We start from the raw sequence: 25,418 nt of genomic DNA, 5'->3' as shown, positions 1-25,418 counted from the left end.
TTATATAGCTGTCGTGTACGGTTATTTGTACTTGATGTTCACCTCCATCACGTCAGTCTTCATGCTGCAATATCAATTCAGCGCCGGCACTGCTGGACTCGCCTTTCTGGGGCTCGGTGTCGGCTCCATGATCGGCGTTGTATTCTTCAGTATTACCTCGGACAAGTACATGAAAAAGAAGGCCGCCGAGGCCGATGCGGCAGCCGACGCAGCCGGCACGGCTCGCGAGGGAATGAAACCCGAGTACAGACTCGTGTCTCTCCCCGCGGGAGCCTTCTTCCTCCCGGCCGGGCTATTCATTTATGGATGGACGGCCGAGTACGGAGTACACTGGATCGTACCTATCCTCGGAACGGCCATCATCGGCGTCGGAAACCTTATCATCTTCATGGCGTTGCAGCTCTACCTCGTCGATTCGTTCACTATTTATGCTGCTTCTGCGCTGGCTGCGAATGCTGTCGTTCGCTCTGTGGCTGGCGCCGTCCTGCCCCTGGCCGGGTTGAAGATGTACGATGACTTGGGGGTGGGTTGGGGAAACAGCGTCCTTGGGTTTATCGCGGCTGCGATGGTGCCTGTGCCCTTCCTGATCATCAAATATGGCGAGTTTCTTCGGAAGAAATATGAGGTGAAGAACTTGTAAACTGAGATGGCGGGGATGTATAGACGGGATGCCGCCTGTAGGTCCGCACTGATGTAGAAGGGTGGCGAGTTCGTCTCGTCATCGCCCCAGACAGTAAAGCAAAACTCAATTGCGTTTGGCAGCTGTGACGTGCGCTGAACTCGTCCGAACAAGCACTTCAGATGACCACCGGAAGCAAATAGAAAAGCGAGTTGGAAGGTATATCTGCTTTATTCATGTGTGTAATTCATACTCGCGTCACAGGCTTCGTGGCCTATCATCGTCTATCACGGTTTAACTAGGTACTTTGGTTCCTCCCATACGCCAACAAATATTTTTTCTCTTCCTCTCATGCATTACAGCAACTCAATTACAACATACCGAGGCCAAGGTGCTCAGGGTCGGCCTTGACGATACGCAGGGTGTTGGTGTTACCCATGCCGCCCTTCCAGCCCTGGACAACGACGACGGTGTCGCCCTTGCGGAGGACGTTGAGCTCGAGGGCGTTCTCGATAGCCCACTTGATGCGGCGATCGACGTCCTCCTGCCAGTTGACCTTGGTGAAGTCGGGCTTGGCCTCGGGGAACAGGAAGGGGTAGACGCCGCGGTACAAGTGGCTGTAGCGGGAGGCGGAGGAGTTTCTTGTGACCATGAAGATGGGGCAGACGGGGCGGTACTTGGAGAGAAGGCGGGCGGAGTCACCAGAGGTGGACAGGACAATGATACCACCGGCGTTGAGGTCGAGGGAAGCTCTGACGGCAGCCATGGCGCAAGACTCGACAACGCTGACGGGGCGCTTGACCAGAGTGCACATTTCCTCGAAGTGGGAAACGTAGGGAATAGTGTTCTCGGCCTTAAGGCAGGCCTCGTGCATCTCGGAGACGGCCTCGTTGGGGTAGCTACCCTTGGCGGTCTCACCAGACAGCATGACACAGTCGGCACCATCGGTGATGGCGTTGCCAACGTCGCTGATCTCGGCGCGAGTAGGACGGGGGTTCTTGATCATGGACTCGAGCATCTGGGTGGCGCAGATGACGGGCTTGCCGGCCCTGTTGCACAGAGCAATCATCTTCTTCTGGGCGGCGAAAACCTCGGCGGCGGGAATCTCGATACCGAGATCACCACGGGCGACCATGACACCGTCGGTCTCCTGGAGAATCTCCAAGAAGTTGTTCAGACCCTGGCGGTTCTCGATCTTGGCAATGATCTGGATGTGCTTGCCGTCCTCGCCGAGAACGTCGCGAATGTCCTTGATGTCCTGACCGCGGCGGATAAATGAGGCGAAAACCATATCGACGTTGTTCTTGACGCCAAATCTGAGATCGTTCTTGTCCTTCTCGGAAAGAGCGGGAAGATCAACATCGGTGTTGGGCAGGTTGACACCCTTCTTGGAGGAGATGAAGCCGTTGTTGCGGGCGCGGACCTCAACGGTCTTGTCGTCCTTGACCCTGATGACGTCAAAGGCCAGGACACCGTCGTCGACGTAGATGATGCGGCCGGGCTCGATGACCTTGGTGATGTTCTTGTAGTCGACGTACCTGGCGGAGAGTCGTCAGCGGGGAGCACTATTGGGGGAGAATACTTGTGGGGGAGGTTACATGTTCTCGGTATCGCAAGCAGTGGCGTACTGCTCGTCGGTGGTGAAGTTCATGACCTTTCCGGCAGAGATGGGGATATCCTCATCGTTCTTGGTGTTACCGGTGCGGATCTCGGGGCCCTTGGTGTCGAGGGCAATGGCGACCTGACGGCCAGGCTGGGCCTTGTCGGCGGCGCGGGCATTGTCGATGACGGACTGGTGGTACTCGTAGCTGCCGTGCTGTTGGGGGTTTCCATGTCAGCGAATTCCGGCAAGGCGAGCAGGGAGGCGGGAGACTCGGCTTACAGAGAAGTTCATGCGCACGACGTTGAGACCAGCCTTGCGCAGGCCGTTGATGGCATCAACGGAGTTGGTCTTGGGGCCAATTGTGCAGATGATGGAGGAGCGGCGGTAGTTCCTCTCGGGCTGGAAAGCGGTGTCGAGGCTGGACAGCCAGGCGATCTTGCCGCCGACATCGAGGTGCTCCTGAGCAGTAGCCATTGTGAAGTTTCTGGCGAAGTGGCCAGGAGGATAGATATCGTAGTTGGAGATGAAGCTGGCGAGGAGGAGTCTGCGACAGCTGTTAAATCCTGCTATGTAGCGGAGAAGGTAAGGTAGTCTGGGGAGACGGAAGCTGTAGAGAAAAGATGGAGGAGTGGGAGAAGTGAGAGATTAAAAAAAAAGTTGGAGGCTGATGGATGGGTGAGACCCTAAAATGCAAGATTTATGCAGACAGGGAGCCTCAACCAAGGGATTTGTTGGAGGACGGGGGGAGACACCGCAGAGACAATGAACGTCAAGGCAGGGCAGGCAGGCAGAAGACGGGAAGATACCTTAGTACGAGATGCAGAACAAGACAAGACAACACGAGGTAGGAGGAAGGCAAATAATTTGCTGCAGCAGTCGCAGATCGATTGAAGCTGAGGAAGGGGAGCAGTGATGGGCGTCGGCGTTTTACCGGCGGTAGGTGCCAACCTATGCTGCCACGGCGTTGAACTGAGGGGCAGTTTGCGTTTTGCCCTCTCCAGTCAGGTCTCCTCTCACCCCAAAATCAGTCCAGTCCAACGACATGGACCACGACGCGGACGTGGAGGGGCACAGCACCGGGGGGTAAGAGACCCACCAACATGAGGTGCCTCCAGCTCACAGCTGTGACAGCACCCTCGTCCCTTCCTCACCTCACCTTTCCCTGGGTGCTCAAAGGGGGGTCCTTGCTTCCCTGCTAAGGTGCTGGAATGGAAGATGCGTTGGAAGGTACGGAGGGGGTATGTGCACTTGCACCTTCCCGCCTCTTACGGTCTCATACGTCTTCTTTTTTCGTTTTTTTTTCTTTCCCTGGTTCTCCTTCCTGGTACCTCACACCGGCGCAAATCCGGCAGTACACGTAAATAGAAATGCCCAGCCGGCACAGGGTGATGCGACATCCAAGGTGATGGTGGGCTGAGGCCAGGCCAGCGAGACACCCAGATCAAATTGGAGAGAATGCCACCAAAAAAAAAAAAAGGACCAGAAACACAGACAGAACGAGAGACAGAGACAGAAACACAACGGGTAGGGATTCCGTTCCACTTACTTTAGCCAAGCTGCTGTTTCTCGTCAGAGCGGTATGTGGAAGAAAATAGAGAAAAAAATTTGAGATGGAAGGAGATCGAGGAAGAAGAGATTGCAAGAGAGAAACCCCGCGGCAACAATAATATGATGGCACCTTACCTAGTGATACCGGCGGAGATGGCGGGATGGGGATAGGTGAGGTCGGGTAAGGTAGTGAGGGATTTCAATGGCATTGTTTAGTTTCGGCCTTTTTTTCGTTTTTTTTTCCCTTCTCCCCTTCTGTCATCTTCTTCCCTTCATCAACGTCCCTCCCTCGCCGCCGGGCTTCTCTGCTCATTCTTCTGCACCAGTGTCCATGGAGCTTCGACTCCGTTTCTCTGGATTCCTGGGCTGCACTCAAAACACTCAACAAACCAGAGCTCATGCTTTTGACACACAGCTCTTTTTATCGGCAGCGGAAGCCCGACCCCTCCAACTCCAATGGAACCTATCTTAGCCCCTCCATAAAACTGTGAACCCCCCACCAGCTAAAAAAAGGGAAAGCGTTGGTGGGGAGGTCCCCTGGTCCACTTGGGGTGCTGGGTTCTTCATGTCCTCACCAAAACGCAATTGGCTGCTGTCATCAAGACTCAAGAAGCCCCATCACGTCCGTCCACTGCCCACTTGGCCTGGACACTGGACTGCCCGGACCGCGGAGGAGGACAAGTCCTCACTGCTTCCAAGGACCGACTCAACCCCGAATCGTCCAATCCGGTAAATCGTGACGCGAATCAAACTGTCCCGATAACTTGCCCGAGTCGCATCCCGCCTCTCTTATCAGTGGCCGCAGGGCCGAAGGAGTCCGTTGAGAGTGAACTAGGGAAAGACGCTTGGGCAGCTGCTCTGACCGCATATGTAATAAAGCGAGCGGCTTGAATAATCGGGATCACACATCCCTCGGTGCCCACTTGAAGCTTGATGCATCCACCACGTGACTTTGGAGCTTGGGTTCCACTGAAACACGAAGCTCTGTCCATATCGGTACGTACCTTACCTGAGGTACATCATCTGCTCGGAGAGGTTCCTGTCCCAAAGTCACTCGCTCCCGTCACGTGATGTCTCCGCAGCGCCCAGCAGGCACCTCAGGACACCATTGGATGTCACTGGACATGGCTGACCCACAGCCGGCGGCGACGGCCCGGAAACAGCCTGAGGCCCGCCTGCTGTAGTGCACGCACTTCCTGTCAGGCACCGCACTTGCTGCACCATCCACCCGACTGGACCTCAGTCACCAGCCACCAGCCTTTCGTGGGGGCTCACCTCAGGTGTCCAAACCTGGAAGTGGCCCACCCGAGTGTCAGTGTGTCCGGGTGAGGCGAGCCTTGTCCCATGACAAACACCCTTTCCGCCGTATTTGTCTCCAAATCCGGCTGACGATACCGCCTCTTCGACACCGCCAGACTTCCAGATCTCAAAGAAACAATTCGCCCAACAGACAACCACCACAAAAAGAAACACGATCCAGCAAACCTTTTTGAAACCTGCAACATGGTTGGTAGCCCCCGTTATCCCCCGTCCAGTCGTTGCGAGCTGCCCGCGTGCTCGCTCGCTGGATAGCTTTCGACTTGCTTGCGCAGTCTTAACCTCCATCTAGCTCCTCAACTTGCTGACTCTGGGGCTGTGGTCGAAGATTGGGCGTTTGACTCATTACGCATTCGATGCGGTTCTCTGTTGGTTTCCCCCTGCTGTCTATCGCCTCGTATCGGGGACGCATCCGCTGACTTTGTTCGCTCCAGTGTCCGCCTTTCTCGCCGGCATGAAGCGCTCGACCGGCCTGACGTGAGTTCCGATTCGATTCTGATGAGATATACGCACAAACTGCGTCCTGCGTGGATGCATGGCAGCTGACATGTGCCCATTCTGGGAATCGTCAGACCCAGTTTCAAGACTGACAGAGCCGCGGGCGAGAACAAGGACGTTTCGAAGTGGATCGACAAGTATCTCGGCGTCGGCGAGTGGGTGATGGATCAGTCGGTCGCCATCGCCGGCTCCAGCGGCTGGTTCGAGCGTACACGGTAAACCGGCGGTGACGGCTGTTCCCTCCCTTTTTCACGAATTCGGACGGCGTGACGATTTTCAACGACTCTTTTACGCTCCTCGTCTGCTCGGTCATGCTTCTGCAAATATCGGTGCTGGAATGCTCGGCGACGTCTGTGGAGGATTGGGATTCCGTTCGGCGAAGATCGGGTTAGGTCGAGGCTTGGCCCGCTGCAGGATATTCGGGTTGGAGTCATCGTTTCCCGGCCAACTCTCCATTCTGTGGGCGCTTTAGGTGACGCTGGAATCGTGCTGCTGTGGGCATAGGACGGCGGCGGTCGGAACGGGCCAGGCGGATTTGTCGTCGCCGAGCTCTTCTTTATATAAAAGCCTCTTGCTGCTGGCGCATGCCACCCCGTGTATCCTTACAACCGGACATTTAGACCCCACTTTCGGGATCGTCCTGTCGCAAGACACAGATATAGCCGAGGTTACCGACCAATCCAGTGCGCCACTATTGCTGTGCGCCTTGTACGTACCGTGACTTTTGCTGCTTATTGCCTCGTGACGGGGAACACATGGGGAAGGGAAAAGACGAACTGTGGGCTTGATGCAAATCGATTCCTATGCATTCCGATAAACGCCGTCGACACTGACTACTCGTGGGGTATCCAACCTACTCTGCCCTAATCCCATCCAATACGACAAAGAGTAATACAAACTATTCAATGCACCGATCGTTAGGGGTCCTCCCCGCAGCGCCATAACCCCTGCCCAGCCCAGATTCAGTCCAGCCAAAAAGAACCTCACCTAGTTCCCCGATCCAAGCCCACTTGCATCGTTCAGTCAAGGGTACTGCTTTCATTACTATGCTCCGCCAAGAACTCTGGTGGTACATCGTTGTCGCTGTCTCGTCTGGTAGAAGCCTGAAGAGGCTCGGCGCGGGCATGCAAATCATCATGCTCCTCGAGGTGCGACACGAGCAGGTCTGGCGGAACTTCGTTGTCACTCTCATCATTGTGACTCTCGACCGAGCTGGCGTCGACAACATCTCTCTGTACCGTCTCCTCGTGGCCGTCACCGTCAGCCCATGGCTCCTGCACGTCGTCGACGTCTGACTTGGGCTGGGGCAGACTGCTTCGGAGCAAGCGCTCTGCTTCTCTAAAAGCCTCGAGCTCGGCACCAATGGAGCAGATCAGGAGGTTCCAGCTATTCTTGTTCGCGGTGTGCAAGTGCTCTTCGAGCTCCAGGATGACTTTACCCATTCTTGGAAGTATCGCTTCGGTGGCTTCTTGCATCGTCCGCGGGGTTTGCTTGCCCTTGACCGCGCCAATACTCAGTGCTTTCCGCAGTTCTGCTTCACAGGTGGTGACGACGTCGATTGTCTCCTGCCACAACGCCGTGCCTTGATCGAGCGCCTCGCGGTCCTTATCGACCTGCGCTTTTCGCTTCTGCAGGAAATCCGCCTCACTTTCCCACCAGTCTCTCGCCATGCTCAGGGTGCGTCGCGCCGGGATCATGCGGAAGAATTCGGTGCCTCCGGGCAAGTCTCCTGCGCCGTTTGCGGTTGAAGGCTCGGTACGTGACACAACGTCAACTACATCAGGGTCCAGGGGCTCGATTGGGGGTCGGTGCAGCAGAGAAGTGACCTCGCCCTCGACTTCCTTCAGCGCGCCTCTGTATCCGCTCAAACCCGCCTCGCGGCGATTTCGAACGTCCGTCATCTTGCGTTCCAGCCATCGATGACGATTCCTCATCCCCACGAGCTTCTCCTCCAATTCGCGGATCTCTTGACCCAGCGCATCGTGCTGCTCACCGAGCCCCCGGAGTTCTTTCGCTAGTGGCTCTTCTTCGTCGTCTGCCAAGCTGTTCAGCTCTGCGGAAATGTCTTCCCTGCGCTTGTCTAGCTTGTCCAAGTATGAGAGAGCCTTCCTGCGCTGTGAGAGAGCCGACTCGATGTAGGCGTTTTCTTCCGTTTTCAAGTCGGTCAAAGCGGCCAACGAATGTCGCAATCCGTTCCGCGCGGCGTGGAGACCTTGCTTACTGGAAGCCACGGGCTGTCGAACAGGTATGATGTCGCCGCGAGCAGTCGCACGCACTGGCGGATCCAGTGAAGCCATCATGCGTGATCTGGACGAGGCTGTAGAGTAAAAGGTGCCCGTCGGTGTGCTACTCCCCGAATCGCTCCACGTATTATCAGCATCTGCGGCGGAGGCATCGAGAGCCTCACTACTGGGCGCGAGACCTGTGGCTTGCATGTCGAGTAGACTCTGGATTTCCTTATGGAGAGCGCGCTCCCTATGTTGTAGATTCCGCCATACCGAGTCCACGTGGGATGAGACGCTCGAGCGGCGTGAGCCCTGGTCAAACAAAACACTTCCAAATCTAACCCTGCTGGACATCGCGCCCGTCTCATGACCGTCGCGCCCCGATGTTGATCCTTCTCGGGAGCCTCGCCTTCCCGGCTGGACCAGTATAGAGGCGGTTATAGGGGGAGGCGGACCGGAAAACATGGCCTTCGGCTTGGGTTTGAGCTTAGACACGGAGCCGGCTGGGCTCATTGGGTCGTCGAAATGGGCATCTTCCTCCCACGGATCAACGGGGGAAGGTGAACGTCTACTAGACATGGTTATGGGTGTTCGCGGCGACGCTGGCAGTAGAGCTTCATCGGGTCTCGGAGAGAGTTCGTCGAGAGGGTAGTCGTTCGCGCGTCGACGGTGGGATGTGTGAATCGGGAGGATGGGTGACTTGTTTCGACTGAGCGAGAGTCGGTCTAGAAAACTGGGAGAGTTTGGGGCCATCAAGCCACATTGATGTTGTGATCAAAACCGTCGTGGCAGTTGGGAAATATTCGGTAAGTTGTCTGGAAGGATGACGTGGTAGTTTTGACGCCAAAGTGCTTCTTTCTGAATGGGTAAGGAGTAAGGAGAGAAGCTGGGAAAAGCAAGCTCGGTATTGCTGTGGATACTTGATGTGTCCAAATGCGAAGAGATGCTAGTTACGACTGGAACGTACGGCACGAGACGACGCCGGCAAAATGTGATATGAAGAGACGTGCAACCTTACCTAGACATGGCAGCTCACGAGCTACGAGCATGTGCCACAGTCGGCGCGGTGCGGTACTTAATCGCTGACCTCCCTCCCGGTCGGGCTGTTCCAGCCTGCACTTCAGCAGACGTCACTGACCAGGAGGTCTTATCGCTGATCCAAAGCGATAAGGCGATAATGAGTCTAAGGTAGGTGCTACCATTACAAGCTTGCTTAATTACTAAGAGAGCAGTATTTACCTAAAAGCCTTATGATTATATGATGAACGAGACGTATTCAGTACGTGATTCTGGCATATCTAATTGTCGAATACCCAATAATTACCTACTTACCTAAGGTAGGTAAGGTATTCATTCAGCCCAATAAGCGCTGGCTGCCAACACCAGGTCCCCATTTTGTTTGGTTTCCAAGGGCACACCAACGGCTCCGGACTTCATCTGCACCACTGACAATGGGTCCAGAGCCAAGTCCAGAATGGGGATGGACATCGATGTCACGCCTACAGAAAGCACATATTCCTTGTTTCCATGTGTTCTGGAAGTTTTTTCTCTTCTTCCTCGGTTGGATGCTGTTCAGAAGCTGTCTCGTCTGGAGTTGAAGGGAGCACAGAGTCAGTAAGACATCTAGCGCACATATTCAAACATAACTGGGAAGTATAGCCTTCCAGGTTGTTAGACAGAGATCGGGAGACGGGAGGCCTTGTGAGAACCCACGCGGCCTCCCAAACGATGGACAAGAACGCGCATCCCTATCTCCATCCCCCGCCAATGTTCCCCGTCTCCGTCTCCGTCCACGTCCCCGTCTCTCCGTCTGCGTCCGCGTTTAGGACGTCGTCACGTAGGTCTCCGTTCCTGTTGGTTGTCACGTTCCGCGGATCTCGTCCAGGCTCCATCGTGTTGCTGCGCACCCATTAGTCAGAGTGATGCTGTAGAACAGAGCCATTTTTTTCGTGCTGGTGACGACGCGGAGCGCGCGGGCGAAGAAGGCCAAGACACAGTCTGTCCATCCGCCCATCCATCTATCTACCCAAGCAGACAGCAAACAGCAGACAGACAGATCATCATTATCGTCATCAGTAGCCTCTGTTGCTCTCGTTGCTCTAGAGTGATACTCGGGCTCTATTCGACCAGTAGCAGGTGGTATATGTGACATCAGATCAGGGCCGTCGCCGTCGCCGTCGCCGTCTCCGTCTGTCCGGTGTTCCCTCGCCTCATGTCTTGTACCTGACCCTGACCCTGACTTACTCGAACGGCTGCTGGTGTTTTGCTCTGTCCTGCTCTGCTCTGCTTCTGGCCGTGCCGTGCCATCCCGACCTTGTTAGACTTGGACAGCACCTCAGACTTCCGTTCTTTTCTGTTTCGGTTTACCTTTCTCTCCTCCGGCACATTTACTAGTACCCATCATACCCCGCGCCCGTGTTTACCGACTTACCTACCTACCTACCTACCTAATATGCATTTCCTGGGCCATCGTCGGTCGGCGTCGCAGCAGAGCGTCGGTGATGAGGAGAAACAGCAACCAGCACAAAGTTCCAACAAGCGACACTCACATCGACTCAGCGCGACTTCGGCTCTCTGGCAAGCGGCGCAGGCTTTGGGTTCCATTGGAGCGCCTGCGAGTGCGAGTGCCAGTGCCGGTGCCAGTGCCAGTGCCAATGCCGCCGAAGCCAACGACAATTGGAACCTGACGCTGGATGCTACAGCGTCACACTCAGCCACCGATTCCTTTTCTCGCCCACCGCTGCCCAATCCGGTGCCCTCGTCTGGTTCAGGCACAAGCTTGGGCACAGGCTACAATCCGTACGGCTACAGAGACTCCAGCAGGTCACCACAACCGCAGCAGCGCCACTACCAACACCAACAACAGACTCCTTCCATATCAATCTCCTCCTCTCCAACCTCGTCTTCTGCCCAATTCCACGTCGCCCAAAGAGCCGCACCAGCGACCGCGACTGCGACCGCGACTTCGCCTCCGCCTGCGATCTCGACGACCGGGCCCCCCACGCCCAAGAGACACGCCGTCGCCAATTTCTACTACGAAGACGACGCCGAACATCTCAATTACCAGGACCGCGGCGGTCTCAACATCGTCACCCCTCCTACAGCTGCCGCTTCCGCTTCCGCTGCCGACTCCGCTTCCTCCCGCTCCCTCCACGTCCAACCTCATCATTCTCACTCCCACACCTACTCGCACACTATCTCGCATTCGCCGTCTTCTTCATCCTACTCCTCCTACTCCCCCCAACGCAGTCATTCTCGCTCCCAATCCTATCAGCAGCAGCAGCAGCAGCAGCAGCAGCAGCGTGCTTCCGTCCCCGCCGCGCTGCTTCCGGTCCATGGCCAGCAGCAAAACCACCACCACTATTATCTCGACTCGGCCTCTTCGCTACCCGCCCGCTCCACTGCGACTGAGACATCAGGGCCGCCGGGCCTTTCCCCCTCCGTCGACCTCTCCTCGTCCTCGTACGCGCTCTCGTTAGACGCCGCGGCCATGAACCAGCAACCGCAGCCTCCACAACAACAGCAGCAGCCGCAGCCGCAATCGCAGCAGCAATCCCCTGCTCAGCAGCAGTTCTCCCCTCAAGCTGCCCCGCGTCGAACAGCCACCTACGGCTCCCAGCACGACGAACTGCACATGCCTGCTGGCATGATCCAGCACACCCAGCTGTCACCCCGCGAATATTCGTCCTCTGCTGCCCCTGCCGCCCCCCAGATCAAGCTGGACCAGGCCTCTCCGAACGCCCCTCAGTTCCAGAATACTTCGTCGGTGCCCAACGTCCTGCAGCCCGGCGGACCAGGTGGTCGTCCCCCCGCCATCGCCGCAAACACGGCCCCGACGCTGTCCACCATGCAGTCTTCCATGCCTCAGCCGTCCCAGGACTACCAGACCCCTTCGAAGCCCAGCTTGAACATGTCTCACAGCTACTCCCGCTCCTCCCCCGCCGCCGGCTACGAAGGCGCCGCGACTTTTGCGCCCTACACCCCCACGACCCCGAGCGGATCCTCCTCTCAATTCATGTCGCCGCCAGATCAAAAGTACAATGCTCCCGGCTCTCAGCGAAACATCTCCAACACTCCCCTAGGCCTCGCCGATATTCGCCCTCGCGCCGACTCCGGCATGTCAGATGGCGTGCCGGGCAGCGCCGCCTACGACCTCGCCAATGCCCAGCCTGGCACGAGTAATTACCTTGCCCCGTGGGCTCTCTACGCCTTTGACTGGTGCAAGTGGCCTCCCCAGGGCAACGGGGCAGGCAAGCTCGCTGTTGGAAGCTACCTGGAGGACGGTCACAATTTTGTACGAGCCCGCTCCATGACAGCATTTCCAGCATCACACACTGACTCTTGCCTTCCAGATTCAAATTCTCGATACCCAGATGGTGCCGACCCCCAACGATGTTTATCAGCCCGGGACGCCCAAGTTCAATCTCGAATTCTCAAAGGTCGCCGAAGCTACACATTCATACCCCGTAACTCGTCTGCTCTGGGAACCACCCTCTTCGCAGAAGCAGTCGACCGACCTTCTCGCAACATCAGGAGATCACCTCCGCCTGTGGTCTCTGCCCTCGGAGAGCCCCGTCTCGCAGAGCAACTCGATCAACCGACAGGGTAGGGATCCTGGCGTCACAAAGCTGACACCCCTGGCCCTGCTGTCCAACTCAAAGACGCCCGATCATACAGCGCCGCTTACCTCTCTGGATTGGAACACCGTTTCTCCCAGTCTGATCATCACATCCAGTATAGATACCACCTGCACGATTTGGGATATTCCATCCTTGACGGCAAAGACGCAATTGATCGCCCACGACAAGGAGGTGTACGACGTGCGCTTTTGCGCCAACAGCGTGGACGTTTTCGTAAGCTGCGGGCAGGATGGTAGCGTCCGCATGTTCGACTTGCGCAGTCTCGAACACAGCACTATTATTTACGAGCCCACAGGCAAGGATGAAAGAGGTTGGTTCTCTTTCCGCCGGGGCCTCGGCTTGAGGACGTCTTCGCTAACTCGGAACAGTTGACCCCAACGGTGGGCGAATCAGCCCCACGCTCGCGCAGCAGACCATGTCCAACCCTCCCCCTCTCCTGAGATTAGCGACGTCGCCTCACGACACCCACTTGCTGGCCACCTTTGCGCAAGACTCTAACGTCATCCGCATACTTGACGTGCGGCATCCGGGCCAAGCGCTGTTGGAACTTCGGGGCCACGGTGGTGCGCTCAACAGCATCGAGTGGTCACCATCGAAACGCGGCGTACTGGCTTCCGGAGGAGACGACTGCCAAGTTCTGCTGTGGGACGTTTACAACAACAACCACGCGCTCGGTGGAGGTCCCTCCGCCAACGGCGCTGGCCAGCCCGACAGCACACGAAGCCCATTCGCCAGTTGGCAATGCGACTACGAGGTCGGAAACCTTGCATGGGTCCCGCATCTCTCCAGCGATCAAGGAGAGTGGCTGGGTGTGAGTGCTGGCAGGGGCCTCTGGGGTGTTAAGACATGCGGGCGGTCTGTCTGAAGGAGGTGATGTCCAAGAGCGGCAGTCAATCCTCGCCGCCTTGCTACCCTGTTCATAGATCTGGCTGGTCACTTGTGGTAAATGCATCGCGAAGCCTGGCGTTTAGGATTGGGACCTGAGCCGGCTATTTGGGGGGGAACACTGTCTGTGAGTCAAAAGTCGTACTGATGGATTCCTTGGAATATTGTTGGTGGCGGGTCACATGCACTGCAGTTCAGTAGGGCTCCCCGGTTGGTAGTAAGGAACAAAATCACGGGATGGGGGATGGTTATATACCGGCGGGCACAGTAGGTGGAGAGGTGGTTTCGAAATGTTATAATCATCGTGCGGTGTTCGTTTTGCACCACCACAACGTCAAGACTCAGAGCCTCGCCTTTGAAGGGTTCGTCAGGGTGCCGTCTAAGGTGATGACTGCTTTGCCCCAGATCTTGCGATCGACCATGTCTTTCAGAGCTCGCGGTACGCTCTCGAGCCCTCGGTAGTGAGACTCGTACACCACGGGCATGATCTTGCCAGTTTCTATCAGCGGCTGGAGTCCATCCCAGATGGCCATCTGCTCTTCTGGGTATCGCCGAGAACTTTCGCCGTACCGCTGCAATGACGGGTGTTAGGTAGCCACGGGTGGATATGGGGACCAAGTGCGAAACGGAATGAGACTCACGTAACCAATCAGCGAGACTTGCTTGAGCAGGACTCGGTTCATCGCTATGCGCTCCATCCCGTCTCGAATACCGGCAAATCCCACGACCAAGACCTTGCCCCTGTGAGCAATGCATTTCAAGCTGAGATCGACGAGGCCAACGGGATCAAAGACGACATCAACGCCCTTCCCGCCGGTAAGCTCCAGCACACGCTCCCACCATGACGATTCCTCGGAGTAGTCGAGACAAGTAGCAGCACCAAATCTGGTGGCCACGGCGCATTTCTCGGAAGACCCGGCCGTCCCAATGACCCGGCACCCCAAAGCTGCGGCAATCTGAACTGCCATGATGCCCAGGCCGCCAGCGGCCGCATGCACGAGGACCGTCTTACCGGTCTGGATGTCAGCTTGAAGGAGTGCGGCGTAGGAGACCGGGAGCGTGGCTGCTATACCGGCAGCTTCGACGAAGTCCCATGTTGTCGGGATACGGTGCAAAGGGGTTGATGCTGGAAGAGATATGATCTCGCTGTATGAGCCGGTATACCCGCCAAATACTCTATCTCCTGGACGGAAATCCGAACTCGGTGGTGCTGAGATTACGACGCCCGCGAACTCGAGTCCTAGGGTGAAGGGCGGGAGAACCAAGGAGCGATTGTTCTGGTGCTTGCCCTTGGCCTATTTCTTCTTAGTCCAAACTATACAGAAAGTCGATGGTGAAGTCGAATGCAAACCGACATACGTATAGTGTGTCGACGTAGTTGACGCCGGCGGCCTTCACGTGAACCAGTATTTCATTAGAGTGAGGAATAGGTGCGTCTACCTCGGAGACTTTAACCTCGTCAAAGTCCTGGTTTATTGTCATTGAGTCGAGCGCCTGCAAAGGTTGCGTGGAACACTGACGGTAACGAAATCGTTGATCACTACGGCCTTCATTTTATTCTTGGACGATGTGGCTGCCCGGGTTGTGAAATGCAAGATAGGTATGGTACCCAGCAATGGATGCTTGAAAAGAGTCGGGCTACTCGAGCTGCTTCACACAAAGGTTTTGCAATTACAAGGGGCGAGGCAGACTGAGAGACACCCTCCAAATAAAAGATCATCTCGTGCCTTGAGGGGAATTGTTGACCTATTTAAAAGGCCGAGGCAGTGGCCGGCTACGAGTTGCTGGACTAACAATAAGTTGGAGTAAATAGCCTCAACCATCAGCGAGTCGAGATAGGTAGGTTCTTAGGAGGTCTGAGCGGGCTTACCTAAGATACATAGGCACTAGTGGAACTTCCTCAGTGGCCTGCCTCAGGTGTCAGTGGCGCTAAGCCTCATCCAGACGGGGACCTGGCCTCCTTCGCGTCAAGGTAACCTTGGCTGAGCTTTCCTGTCTTGAAGTTGTCTTTATTCCTTCTTACAAAAGCCCTCGTCTTCCACGTTCTCATCGGCCAGACGTCTGGTCAACCGCTCCTTCCGACGTCCCCAAATAACTATTTAATCCAGTCGAAGCCCACCTACGAGCTCTCTGCTACTTGCCTTTCTTCTCCCCTAAAGTCCTGTTCGCAGGCTCAAACCCAAGTTTGCCTCGCCTCGCCTCACCATCTAAAACAACATACAACAACGTTAGCCCTTGCCAATTGCCTCAAAAATGGCTTCGAACGACCCCAACAGATACGACGACTCAGAAGACGAGGACGACTTCAACCCTGCGCCTGCCGACCTCTCTGACGAGGAACCCGACCATGACACCAGTGACAGGCACGCACCGAGCGATGCGCGCGAAAGCAGCCCTGCTGCTGACGACGACGATGCCCCCGTAGCCTCCAAACCTCGACCCGTTGACGATGATGAAGATGAAGAGCAAGATGAAGAGGAAGGTGGCGCAAACGATGATGATGAGGAGGAAGATGAGGATGAGGAAGACGAGGATGACGTCCAACAGGTTAGCCTCTCCCATTGCCTGCGCTGACTACCTCGGGTTCAATGAGGGCTGCTGCAGGCAACCGCTCAGTCCAAACTCCCCTGTGTTGGTTCCTTCATGGGGATATTATTAACGCCTCGTCAGGGACATCGTCGCAAGCGTCGCAGGGACCGTCGCGCGGTCTTTTTCGACATCGAAGCCGAGGTCGAAGACGAAGAAGACGGTGAGGATGAGGAGAAAGACGGCGAGGAAATAGAGGACTTCATCGACAATGCTCATCCCGACGATATCGCCGAAAGCGGAGGCCTCGATGACGATAGACGACACCGCGAGTTGGATCGTCGGCGCGAGATGGAGCAGAGCATGGATGCTGAAAAGCAGGCCGAGATCCTTCGTCAGCGATACGGTAACCGCAGGCCCAACAAGGGCTTCGGTGATTCGGCAGTTGTACCGAAGCGTCTTCTGATGCCTAGTGTTGAGGATCCCACCATCTGGGCCGTCAGATGTAAGGAAGGCAAAGAGCGCGAGGTGGTCTTCTCCATCATGAAGCGCATCGAGGAGAGAATGGGCACCAAGGATGAGCTCGCCATTATTTCTGCCTTCGAGCGTGGCGGTCCGACATCCGTTATGAAGGGCTACATTTACGTGGAGGCGAACAGGTCCACCGACATCATGGTCGCCCTCGATGGCATGTTCAACGTCTACCCGCGGTCCAAGATGATTCTGGTCGATATAAAGGACATGCCGGACCTGCTTCGTGTGACCAAGACGCCCACCCTGGAGCCGGGCGCCTGGGTCAGACTTCGCAAGCCCGCCAAGCACGCCGGCGATCTTGCGCAGGTGATCGACGTCACTGAAAATGGTCTCGAAGCTCGAGTTCGGTTCATCCCCCGTCTCGACTACGGCATGAGAGACGATGCTCTCGCAGCCGTCACATCGGACGGGAAGCGAAAGCGCCCTGTTGGTGTCCCCGGACCACGACCGCCTCAACGTCTCTTCAACGAGACGGAAGCCCGGAAGCGCCACCCAAGGCACATCCAGGGCAACCCGACCACCAAGGTCTGGACCTACATGGGTGATGAGTTCGAGAATGGCTTCCAGGTGAAGGACATCAAGATCCAGCAACTAGTGGTCACAGACGTCAACCCGACACTGGAGGAAGTAACCAGATTCGCCTCTGGTGCCGAGGATGGTACGGAGAATCTTGACCTCAAGGCCCTCGCTGCCAGTCTCAAGGACAGCAACATCAACGTCACATACCTACCTGGCGATGTCATCGAGGTGTACGACGGCGAACAGAAGGGTGTTGTGGGAAAGGCCACCAATGTGCAGGGCGACATTGTTACCATGCAGGTTACCGAGGGAGACCTCGTCGGTCAAGTCATTGAAGTGCCCACCAAGGGTTTAAGAAAGAGGTTCAAGATCGGAGACCACGTCAAGGTCACTAGTGGAAGTCGATTCCGCGACGAGGTCGGTATGGTCGTCAAGATTTCCGAGGATAGGGTCACCTTCTTGACGGATCAAACCAACACCGAGGTCACAGTCTTCAGCAAGGACCTGCGTGAAGCGAGTGATATCGGTGGCCAAGGCTCCCTGGGCCAGTATGAGCTATTCGACCTGGTTCAACTCGACCCGACCACTGTCGGTTGCATCGTTAAGGTCGATCGCGAATCGGTGGTCGTCCTTGACCAGAACGGAGATCCCAGACAGGTCATGCCGTCACAAATCGCCAACAAGCTCCCAAAGCGCAAGATCGCCGTCGCTGCTGACCGAAACGGCTCTGAAATCAGACTGGACGATGTCGTTCGAGAATATGGCGCCCAGCAGCGCCAGGGCAAGATCATCCATATCCACCGAGCCTACATCTTTTTGCACAGCAACAACAACAACGAGAACGCCGGTGTCTTCGTCGCCAAGGCAAACAACGTTACTACCATTGCTGCTAAAGGTGGGCGTGTGCTTTCGGCCGGTCCCAATCTGGATCAGATGAACCCGGCCATGAAACGCAATCCCAGTGCAGCAGAGAACAAAATGGCGCCTCCCAAGACTTTCGGCCGCGATCGTTCCATCAACCAGACTGTCATCATTCGGAAGGGCGGTTACAAGGGTCTACTAGGTATCGTCAAGGATGCTACGGAAACCCACGCTCGTGTCGAGCTGCACACGAAGAGCAAGACCATCACGGTTCCCAAAGACCATCTGAGCTTCAAGGACAAGAACACGGGTGCCAAAATTGACATCAACGGCCGTGGCCCGCGGCCAGGTGGTCCTCCCGGGGGCGGACGTGGCGGAGCTGGTGGAGACTGGCAAGGAGGTCGGACGCCTGTTGCTTCCAGCGGCTCAGAGAGAACCCCTGCATGGGGCTCACGAAGTAAGCAATCAGCTCCTCATACTGAATACAAACATTCACTGACACATCATAGCTCCCGCGCCGACTGGTGGCAGAACTCCTGCCTGGAAGTCCAGCAGCCAAGATTACGGCTCCGGATCGAGAACTCCGGCTTGGGCCGATGGTTCCCGAACTGCTTACGGCGACGGCAACAGAACTGCTTACGGTGGAGGCTCGAGAACGCCTGCGTGGCAATCAGGCGCGAAGACACCCGCGCATGATGCCTTTGGACTTGGGTCCAAGACTCCAGCGTATGGAGGAGATGCTTGGGGTGCGGGATCCAAGACTCCTGCGTACGGAGGATCTGCTCCGACTCCCGGAGCCAGTGGTAATGATTCATGGGGCTACACACCTGGCAATTCTGGCTACGATGCACCGACGCCCGGCGGGAATCTGTTGGGAGCACCGACGCCAGGCGCTCTGAATGCCCCTACTCCCGGTGCCTACTCAGCGCCCACACCCGCTGCAGCCAGTGCCCCAACTCCCGGTGGCGGATGGCAAGGCGGTTGGGCTGCCGACTCAGCGCCCACGCCGGCGGCCGGCGCTCCTACTCCAGCGGCCAGCGGCTTCGCCTCGTCTTCCGGCTACTATGGCGCGCCAACCCCTGCTGCATACGGTGCACCCGAGACGCCGGCTGCAAGCGGGCCTAGATACACTGACGACGATTGAGGTATCGAGCGACACGAGATTGTGTGACGGATGGTGCGGCTGGCCATTGACGGCCGACTTGGCTTTACACTAGCAAAGGGGAGGGAAATCAGACATGTATATTATCCGGCGTTCGCGTAGAAAAGGGGCATTGCGCAAGAAAGTACGCGCAGATACCAAATAACTTTCATCACCTCAAACACGGACTTGGAGTATATCTCTGTGCCAGCACCTTTTGTGTAAATGGGTCATGGACATCTCACAGCACGAATGTGCCGGGACCATATTGCCCACGGTTACGCCATCGAGAGAAGGATAATTGCCGACTCAGTCGGCAAACTTTGGTTCCCTTGCAATACCAAAGAGGCTCTTGAATGGGTGGACGACTTTACCCGCCGGCTACCGGCTGTTGTCCTGTCGGTAGATCATCTTCCATTATCCTGCCTGGCTGGTCCAAGGCCCAGCCTGGCTGTTGGACTTTGAGGTCTGCATGCCACAGCCCATGGAGTTCAGGAGGTATAAGTGCAGCCATTGCTGCATATCTCGGCCTGTTCAAGAAAGAGGGCTCCTGAGAACCGCCAACATACGGTCCAGATTCACGACTCAAACGATATATTTCGAAGTTCATTCAGTCCAACTCCGGCGAGTTCAGACTCAAGTATCAATAGCATGAAGACCTGGTCTGCGATCCTGGCCTTGGCAACTCTTGCCTCGGCTCATTGTGCGGCGTCCCCGTCACATTATGAATGCCACTTTGAGTAACAGCTAACCGGTCAGACGTCTTTCCATCTGTCACTTACAATGGCAAGACCACGGCAGACTGGGAGGTCGTTAGGAAGACGACCAACTACCAGTCCAATGGTCCCGTCACGGACGTCAACAGCCAGCAGATGACGTGCTATCAGCTGGCTCCTGGCAGTGAAGGAGCCAAGGTGCTTGACGTGACGGCTGGGTCTACGATTGGTTTCTAAAAGCTTCTCCTTTGATGCTAAACTTCCGACGGCTAATCGGGATTTCTAGGCTACAATGCAAAGGCATCAGTTTCCCACCCCGGGCCTGTCAACTTTTACATGGCCAAAGCCCCTGCCGGGACCAGTATCACAGATTTTGACGGCTCTGGGAAAGTCTGGTTCAAGATATATAACGATGGCCCGACCGTCGGCTCAAACGGTTTGACATGGCCGACATCAGGTCCGTATCTCTGTGCCATATCGGTCTTGCGTTGGTGCTGAGACATGAACATAGGCAAGACAACACTCGACGTCCAGATCCCCAAGTGCCTTGAGAACGGCGAGTACTTTCTCCGCGTCGAGCACATCGCTCTGCACAGTGCCAGTAGCCCGGGTGGTGCGCAGTTGTACATCTCCTGCGCCCAGCTCCGGGTCAGCGGTGGAACGGGCACGTACAAGCCGAACCTCCTGTCGTTCCCAGGCGCGTATAGCCCCAACGACCCCGGCCTGCTTGTCAATATCTATTACCCGGTGCCTCAGAACTACAAGGCTCCCGGAGGATCTGCGCTTGTTTGTTAGTAAGATTGGCCTTTGGTCAAGAAGTCTCTGAGCTGGATGGTCTGCTGGCGAGGGGCTGCTTGGGATGCGAGGCAAGAGCGGAGCGAAGTAGCTGGAGATCAAGTACATTAACAATATTGGTGCAATATCTTCGCGTATTCAGTACATATTGGTCGAATTCACGCAGTTGTAACTTCCAAAGCTCGTGGGATCTGGCTATTTTCTTTAGCAATGGTTTTCATAATGGAGCAGAATAGCGAGAAACTGGCGACAAGGTTGTTCAAGGCAGACTTTGTTTTGCTGGACCGCGTTGATGATGCATCGTACGTTCGGGGGAGAAAGGTTGTATTCCTCAATCGACTGTCCACATTCACAGTCCGAACCTGGAGCTGAAGAGCATGAGGCGGGGGAGAGGCATGCTTCTCATGTCCAGCCCGGAGTGGGCTGGAACACTCGGCATATCTTATGAGTGTCACAGCTCAGTGTGGTTAGACTCATATCGCCAGCCATCCATTTTCGGCTGAATCCCGCTTTCAACAGCACGATGTAACCATTGCAGCGGTGTCATTGCTTATGTCGAATAAACTTGTGCGGGGAAACTACTCATCTGCTGCAGTTAACTTGGACTCGACTCGTGCCATAGATCGTGACCTGATACATCGGCAAGACGGTGCAGGATAAGACCTCCAATAGAATTCATCAAATTCAAGAACGCCTGGTAGTCAAAATTACGTCTTCGTCCAAGCCTGTAGAGAGGCGTCAGATAAAGACGCAGGGAGTTGGCGCTTGTGCAAGGGTTGCTGGATCATGGTCCATCTTTGCACCTGCTAGCTTGAAAGAGGCCTTCTTACTATGGTGGAAAAATAAAGCCTTGACAAGTATTGCATCCATGTTGCATCGTCATCCCACTTACCGAATGAAACGGCAGCTGAGCAACAGGATAAATAGACAGTCCTGGAAGCCCCCTTCCTCCTTTTCCTCCAGGAGAAAGAATCGGTTCCCTGTGAGGCTGATTGTTCCCCTGCAAGAACACCGCGGCAATGGTTGGAAGCTCTTGTTTGGTCGCTCTCGCAGTGGCGGCGCATGTCGTTGCTGCTGCCACCTTTGCTGTGCCGACGAGGGTGAACACAGGCGGCCTCTCATACGCGCCTCTTGACGCGGCACCCGTAGGCCTTTCGTGAGTATTTGCCCACCCCAAGGTCCACCACTCTGCTAAAGCCACGTCTAGTTTCGAGTTCTTCGCCTTCCCGTCGTACTTCCAAAACGTGACTGCAACGAACCAGTGCTTGTCCAACTTCAGAGCGCTGAGTGGCACTTGGCCACCCATCAGAATTGGCGGAACTACCCAGGACCGGGCATCCTACGACGCGTCAACATCGGCTTATGTAGTGTACACGGTTGCCAATGCTGCCGACGCGCCGTCGACTTTGACGTTCGGGCCGAACTTCATGAAGTTGGCCGCCACATACGCGGGCGACGTGACATTGGGTCTGAACAGAGGCAAGAACAACATCGACAACACCATAGCGGCGGCCAAAGTTGCGGTGCAGGATATGAAGAATCTCTATGCGATTGAGCTTGGAAATGAGCCCGAGTGTAGGATAACGAATGCCGCGGAATGTTGTTCTCAAAGCTGACTGTTTCCAGACTGGTCAGGTGTCCAGCCCATTGCCTCTGGAACTTGGAATCCTGCCGTCGACGCTGCTTCCCAGAATAACTGGGCGATGACGGTTGGCAATGCGATTGGCAAGAAAAACATCATCCAGGCAGGAAATTCGAATTCCCTTCCGCCCACATGGGGTGCCGAAGAGCTGATCGCAAGCGGTAATGCTACCGTCAGGGAGTATGTGAAGACTTATAGTCACCACAACTACCCCGGCGGGACGGTAACCAGTCTGATGTCTCACGCAAACATCGCCAGCAATGTCCATCTGTTCGACAAGGACATTGCCAGTGCCCTAGCAGTGAACAAGCCATACGTCTTTGGAGAGACCAACTCAGGTAAGCCCGCTTCAAGAGAGGGCGTCCATTCACTCTCACTAACGTGGCACAACAGTTTCCGGAGGCGGAGCCGCCAATGTGAGCCCGTCCTTCGGTGCGGCCCTGTGGGTGATGGACTACTCGGTGCGCTTGGCTGCGTCCAACGTTTCCCGTATATATTTCCACCATGGAACCATTGGCAACAACCCGTACAGCTTCTTCGGTCGATACTCGATGGGCAACCCGTACGTTGGCGCATTCACGGCCACGGCTTTCCTAGCTGGTGCAAAACACGTAGCCGCTCTGGATGATGGGAAATCGGCCTTCGCGGCGTATGTCACTTTTGACGCATCAGGGGCGCCCCTGCGTGCGCTACTGTACAACTCCAACTACTTCAGCGGTTCCGGTACGCGCGGTGTCGAGTCGTTTGTTCTCAGCGGGATTTCCGCCAGTAGTGTCCGTTCCAAGCGAGTGACGGCCGCGAGCGCCGAGGCGAGACAGGATCGGGGCGGCAACGCTTACATCGGCGGGCAGTACTTCAACAACGGCACCTGCACTATCGGCGGGGCGGAGACGTTCGAGACGACGGTGGTGTCGAGCGGCCGAGCAACTCTGAGCGTCGGGGCCAGCGAGGCTCTGTTGGTGTATCTCCAGTAAAGGGAGCGTCAGAGGATGAGATCTTGTGGAGGATCTCCAAGGCATTAGCCGCCTCGGCAATGGCAATCGTTTAGGTTATTAGGCCCGCTTTGGTGATGGCCTCTCTCAACTTCAAGAAGCGCTGAATGATGGACTCCGTGCGGTCTTTGAGCATGTCGCATTGCAGGTAGATGACGCGGCATTCCGTGGTTGGGTCTCCAGCAATCGTAGATTGTAGTTTAGGAACGCAACGAGCCAGTGAGGATTGCAGGTCGACCAGGATAGCTGTAATGACGGAAGGTGATGATCCGGGGGAAAGTGTGAAAGATCCAACGCGAAGATCGGGTATATCGAACTGGTGCCTCTCGCCCTCGCCCTCGTGGTGTTCTGAGACGAGAAACTTGCTGAAACAGACTTGGGCGTGAGAGAAAATGAGTTCAGTGATATCGTGTATGCGGTAGTGGCAGGAGACCAGCTGATTCAAAAGAGTAAAATCTATGCGCGATGTTGTTTCGAATGGATCTTGACCAAAGTCGTGCTGAGGCTGGTATGTATGTACGCAGTCTGGAATGGAGCAGTTGGGGACTTTGGTGTGCTCAACGGCGAGTTTGATTGCGTTGGGATACAAGTCGACTAGGTCCTGGGTTTGACTGAGCATTATCTCGAGCGACTGCCTCAGTCCGTACGAGTCTTTAACTTGTAAGCAGAACAGCTCAAGGTGCGGACCTGGAACGTGAAGCTTGGAGACAGGAGGCAGAGCGTTGAATGCTTCATTCAGCTTGGCCATCATGGTGGCTAGCTTGTCGAAGCATTGCGATCTTGGGTCGGAGAGACATTGGGATGTGATCTGCGACGATGAGGTTTCCTCTTGGGCAACAGATAGGTCGATTTGCGAGATGGCGTTGGGGCCCAGAAGGTGGTCGAAAGAGAAGGCGTCCCAGTCTAAAGGAGTAGGAGGTTCGGCAATCAGATGGCCAGGGGTGGTTTGGGGACCGGCGGCGCTGTAGACGCAGGGGACGTGGGCTTTGGAGCAACGAGCGCAAATGGCAGAGCCAGCTTGCTTCGGGCATCGCAGCTTTTGGCCGTGACATCTGTCGCAAGCCTGGCGGGTGCGTCGGGGGAGCGGCATATGGGTGGCGGCGAGGTTAGTTCTTGATGAAGGACTAACTCGCGTTGGTTATTCTCGATAGACGCAAAAGATGAGGGGCGATGGACGACCAAGCCAACAGGGGACTTTGAGGCCGTGGAAGTTGGGGATAGGAAGCTGATATTCACGATGGTGGAAGTGGTGTTGGTATTTGTGAATAGTGAGATGAGAGAAGGTGAACCTCGCACGAAGGCGCCTAGGCGCCTGATGAAGGATAAGGTACCTTACCTTACCTTCCCTAGTAGGGATAGGTACTTTCTTCCTGCCTCCATGGAGAAAGTACCAATCCGTGCCTCACTAAGGCACCTCACAGCACGTACCTTGGGTAAGGTAGATAGGAGGTACCTGAGGTACCTTGGGCCCATCTGATGGAAACACTGAAGTGCCCCGCCTCCACTGACGTGGAGTGTCCTCGGCACAAGTTGCCAGTCGAGAACGTTTGGCACGTGCACTTTGGCCAATCAACTCAATAGTGTCATCGATTTCCCCCACTCTCATTGCAGTAGTCTCCACTTTCACCCGGTAGCGCCCGCTGGACACGCTAGGGCCAATTACCTACACTGTCTGATATCCGTAAGGTGCCCTGCTCCGCCCTGCCTTAGCAAACATCAGAACCCCCTTGTCCGGTTTTTCGTTTGTAACGAATCTCACTCATCAATCGCCCCAAAAACTTCCAAACGACAAGAACGAGATGGAGCTTGAGCACAGACAGTCGCCCTGAGATCGTCTCATTCTTTTTTGCATCGTCCGAACTCTTCTTTGACACATTTGACACGTGCCAACTCTACGTATCTACGTAGTTGTGCACCTCGTCGTCATTGAGACGGATTGGAGAGACCACCTGCAGACGGATGATTTCCTCCCAAACCTGGACCTTCTTTGCTAAGGCACCTTACTTTACCTTAAGGTACCTACGTACGGATACTCGACTCCTTGCATGAGGCACGGGAACTGCCCAGGAACCTGAAAAATCTCGATATCATCCTTCAGCTTCTTCTACGCTACGAATATCCGTACCACAACCTTGGAATCCTTCCCGCCTCCTACTGCCGGGGGGCCTTTGTCGCGTCTAGCCAGCCACAGCTTGCTTTGGCGTCTTTCTTCTTTTTCCAGTTCTGTCCTCCTTTTAAACTTGCGTTGCGGCTTCATCTTCTACTTGTCTCAACCTGAACCCACGTACGCATCTCATTCTCCGTCGACCATCACCAGCAACACGAGATGCTGTCGATGGCGCTGCATGACTCTGACC

At 55.7% G+C, this 25,418-nt stretch overlaps 7 protein-coding genes across 7 annotated transcripts; 3 read left to right on the top strand and 4 right to left on the bottom strand.

Moving 5' to 3' along the window:
- Positions 1-61: 61 nt before the first annotated feature.
- On the top strand, positions 62-640 carry CkaCkLH20_13157 (caffeine resistance protein; the record flags this gene model as incomplete). The annotated part of the gene is made up of 1 exon (XM_038895868.1): positions 62-640. The coding sequence occupies one exon, from the start codon at positions 62-64 to the stop codon at positions 638-640; it is 579 nt and encodes a 192-aa protein (XP_038738849.1).
- A 349-nt stretch (positions 641-989) lies between these two features.
- On the bottom strand, positions 990-2,696 carry CkaCkLH20_13156 (pyruvate kinase; the record flags this gene model as incomplete). The annotated part of the gene is made up of 3 exons (XM_038895867.1): positions 990-2,157; positions 2,218-2,435; positions 2,502-2,696. The coding sequence occupies 3 exons, from the start codon at positions 2,694-2,696 to the stop codon at positions 990-992; spliced, it is 1,581 nt and encodes a 526-aa protein (XP_038738848.1).
- A 3,908-nt stretch (positions 2,697-6,604) lies between these two features.
- CkaCkLH20_13155 (autophagy-related protein 28) lies at positions 6,605-8,389 on the bottom strand (the record flags this gene model as incomplete). Its single annotated transcript, XM_038895866.1, has 1 exon — positions 6,605-8,389. The coding sequence occupies one exon, from the start codon at positions 8,387-8,389 to the stop codon at positions 6,605-6,607; it is 1,785 nt and encodes a 594-aa protein (XP_038738847.1).
- A 1,149-nt stretch (positions 8,390-9,538) lies between these two features.
- CkaCkLH20_13154 (uncharacterized protein) lies at positions 9,539-13,315 on the top strand (the record flags this gene model as incomplete). Its single annotated transcript, XM_038895865.1, has 4 exons — positions 9,539-9,624; positions 10,370-12,104; positions 12,163-12,760; positions 12,819-13,315. 4 exons carry the CDS (start codon positions 9,539-9,541, stop codon positions 13,313-13,315), a joined length of 2,916 nt encoding a protein of 971 aa, XP_038738846.1.
- Positions 13,316-13,676: 361 nt separating this feature from the next.
- Positions 13,677-14,888, bottom strand: CkaCkLH20_13153 (zeta-crystallin; the record flags this gene model as incomplete). The annotated part of the gene is made up of 4 exons (XM_038895864.1): positions 13,677-13,907; positions 13,977-14,630; positions 14,695-14,802; positions 14,856-14,888. 4 exons carry the CDS (start codon positions 14,886-14,888, stop codon positions 13,677-13,679), a joined length of 1,026 nt encoding a protein of 341 aa, XP_038738845.1.
- Positions 14,889-15,588: 700 nt separating this feature from the next.
- Positions 15,589-23,043, top strand: CkaCkLH20_13152 (uncharacterized protein; the record flags this gene model as incomplete). Its single annotated transcript, XM_038895863.1, has 10 exons — positions 15,589-15,882; positions 16,006-18,232; positions 18,285-18,866; positions 19,676-19,861; positions 19,919-20,089; positions 20,144-20,422; positions 21,481-21,583; positions 21,635-22,002; positions 22,054-22,407; positions 22,463-23,043. The coding sequence occupies 10 exons, from the start codon at positions 15,589-15,591 to the stop codon at positions 23,041-23,043; spliced, it is 5,145 nt and encodes a 1,714-aa protein (XP_038738844.1).
- Positions 23,044-23,113: 70 nt separating this feature from the next.
- On the bottom strand, positions 23,114-24,151 carry CkaCkLH20_13151 (uncharacterized protein; the record flags this gene model as incomplete). Its single annotated transcript, XM_038895862.1, has 1 exon — positions 23,114-24,151. One exon carries the CDS (start codon positions 24,149-24,151, stop codon positions 23,114-23,116), a length of 1,038 nt encoding a protein of 345 aa, XP_038738843.1.
- Between the last annotated feature and the right edge of the window lie 1,267 nt (positions 24,152-25,418).

Source organism: Colletotrichum karsti (assembly GCF_011947395.1).
Source record: "Colletotrichum karsti strain CkLH20 chromosome Unknown Scaffold74, whole genome shotgun sequence".
In the NCBI taxonomy this organism is placed as follows: Eukaryota; Fungi; Ascomycota; class Sordariomycetes; order Glomerellales; family Glomerellaceae; genus Colletotrichum; species Colletotrichum karsti.
Note: the sequence above shows the minus strand (reverse complement) of the source record. Positions and strands in the feature narration are given on the sequence as shown.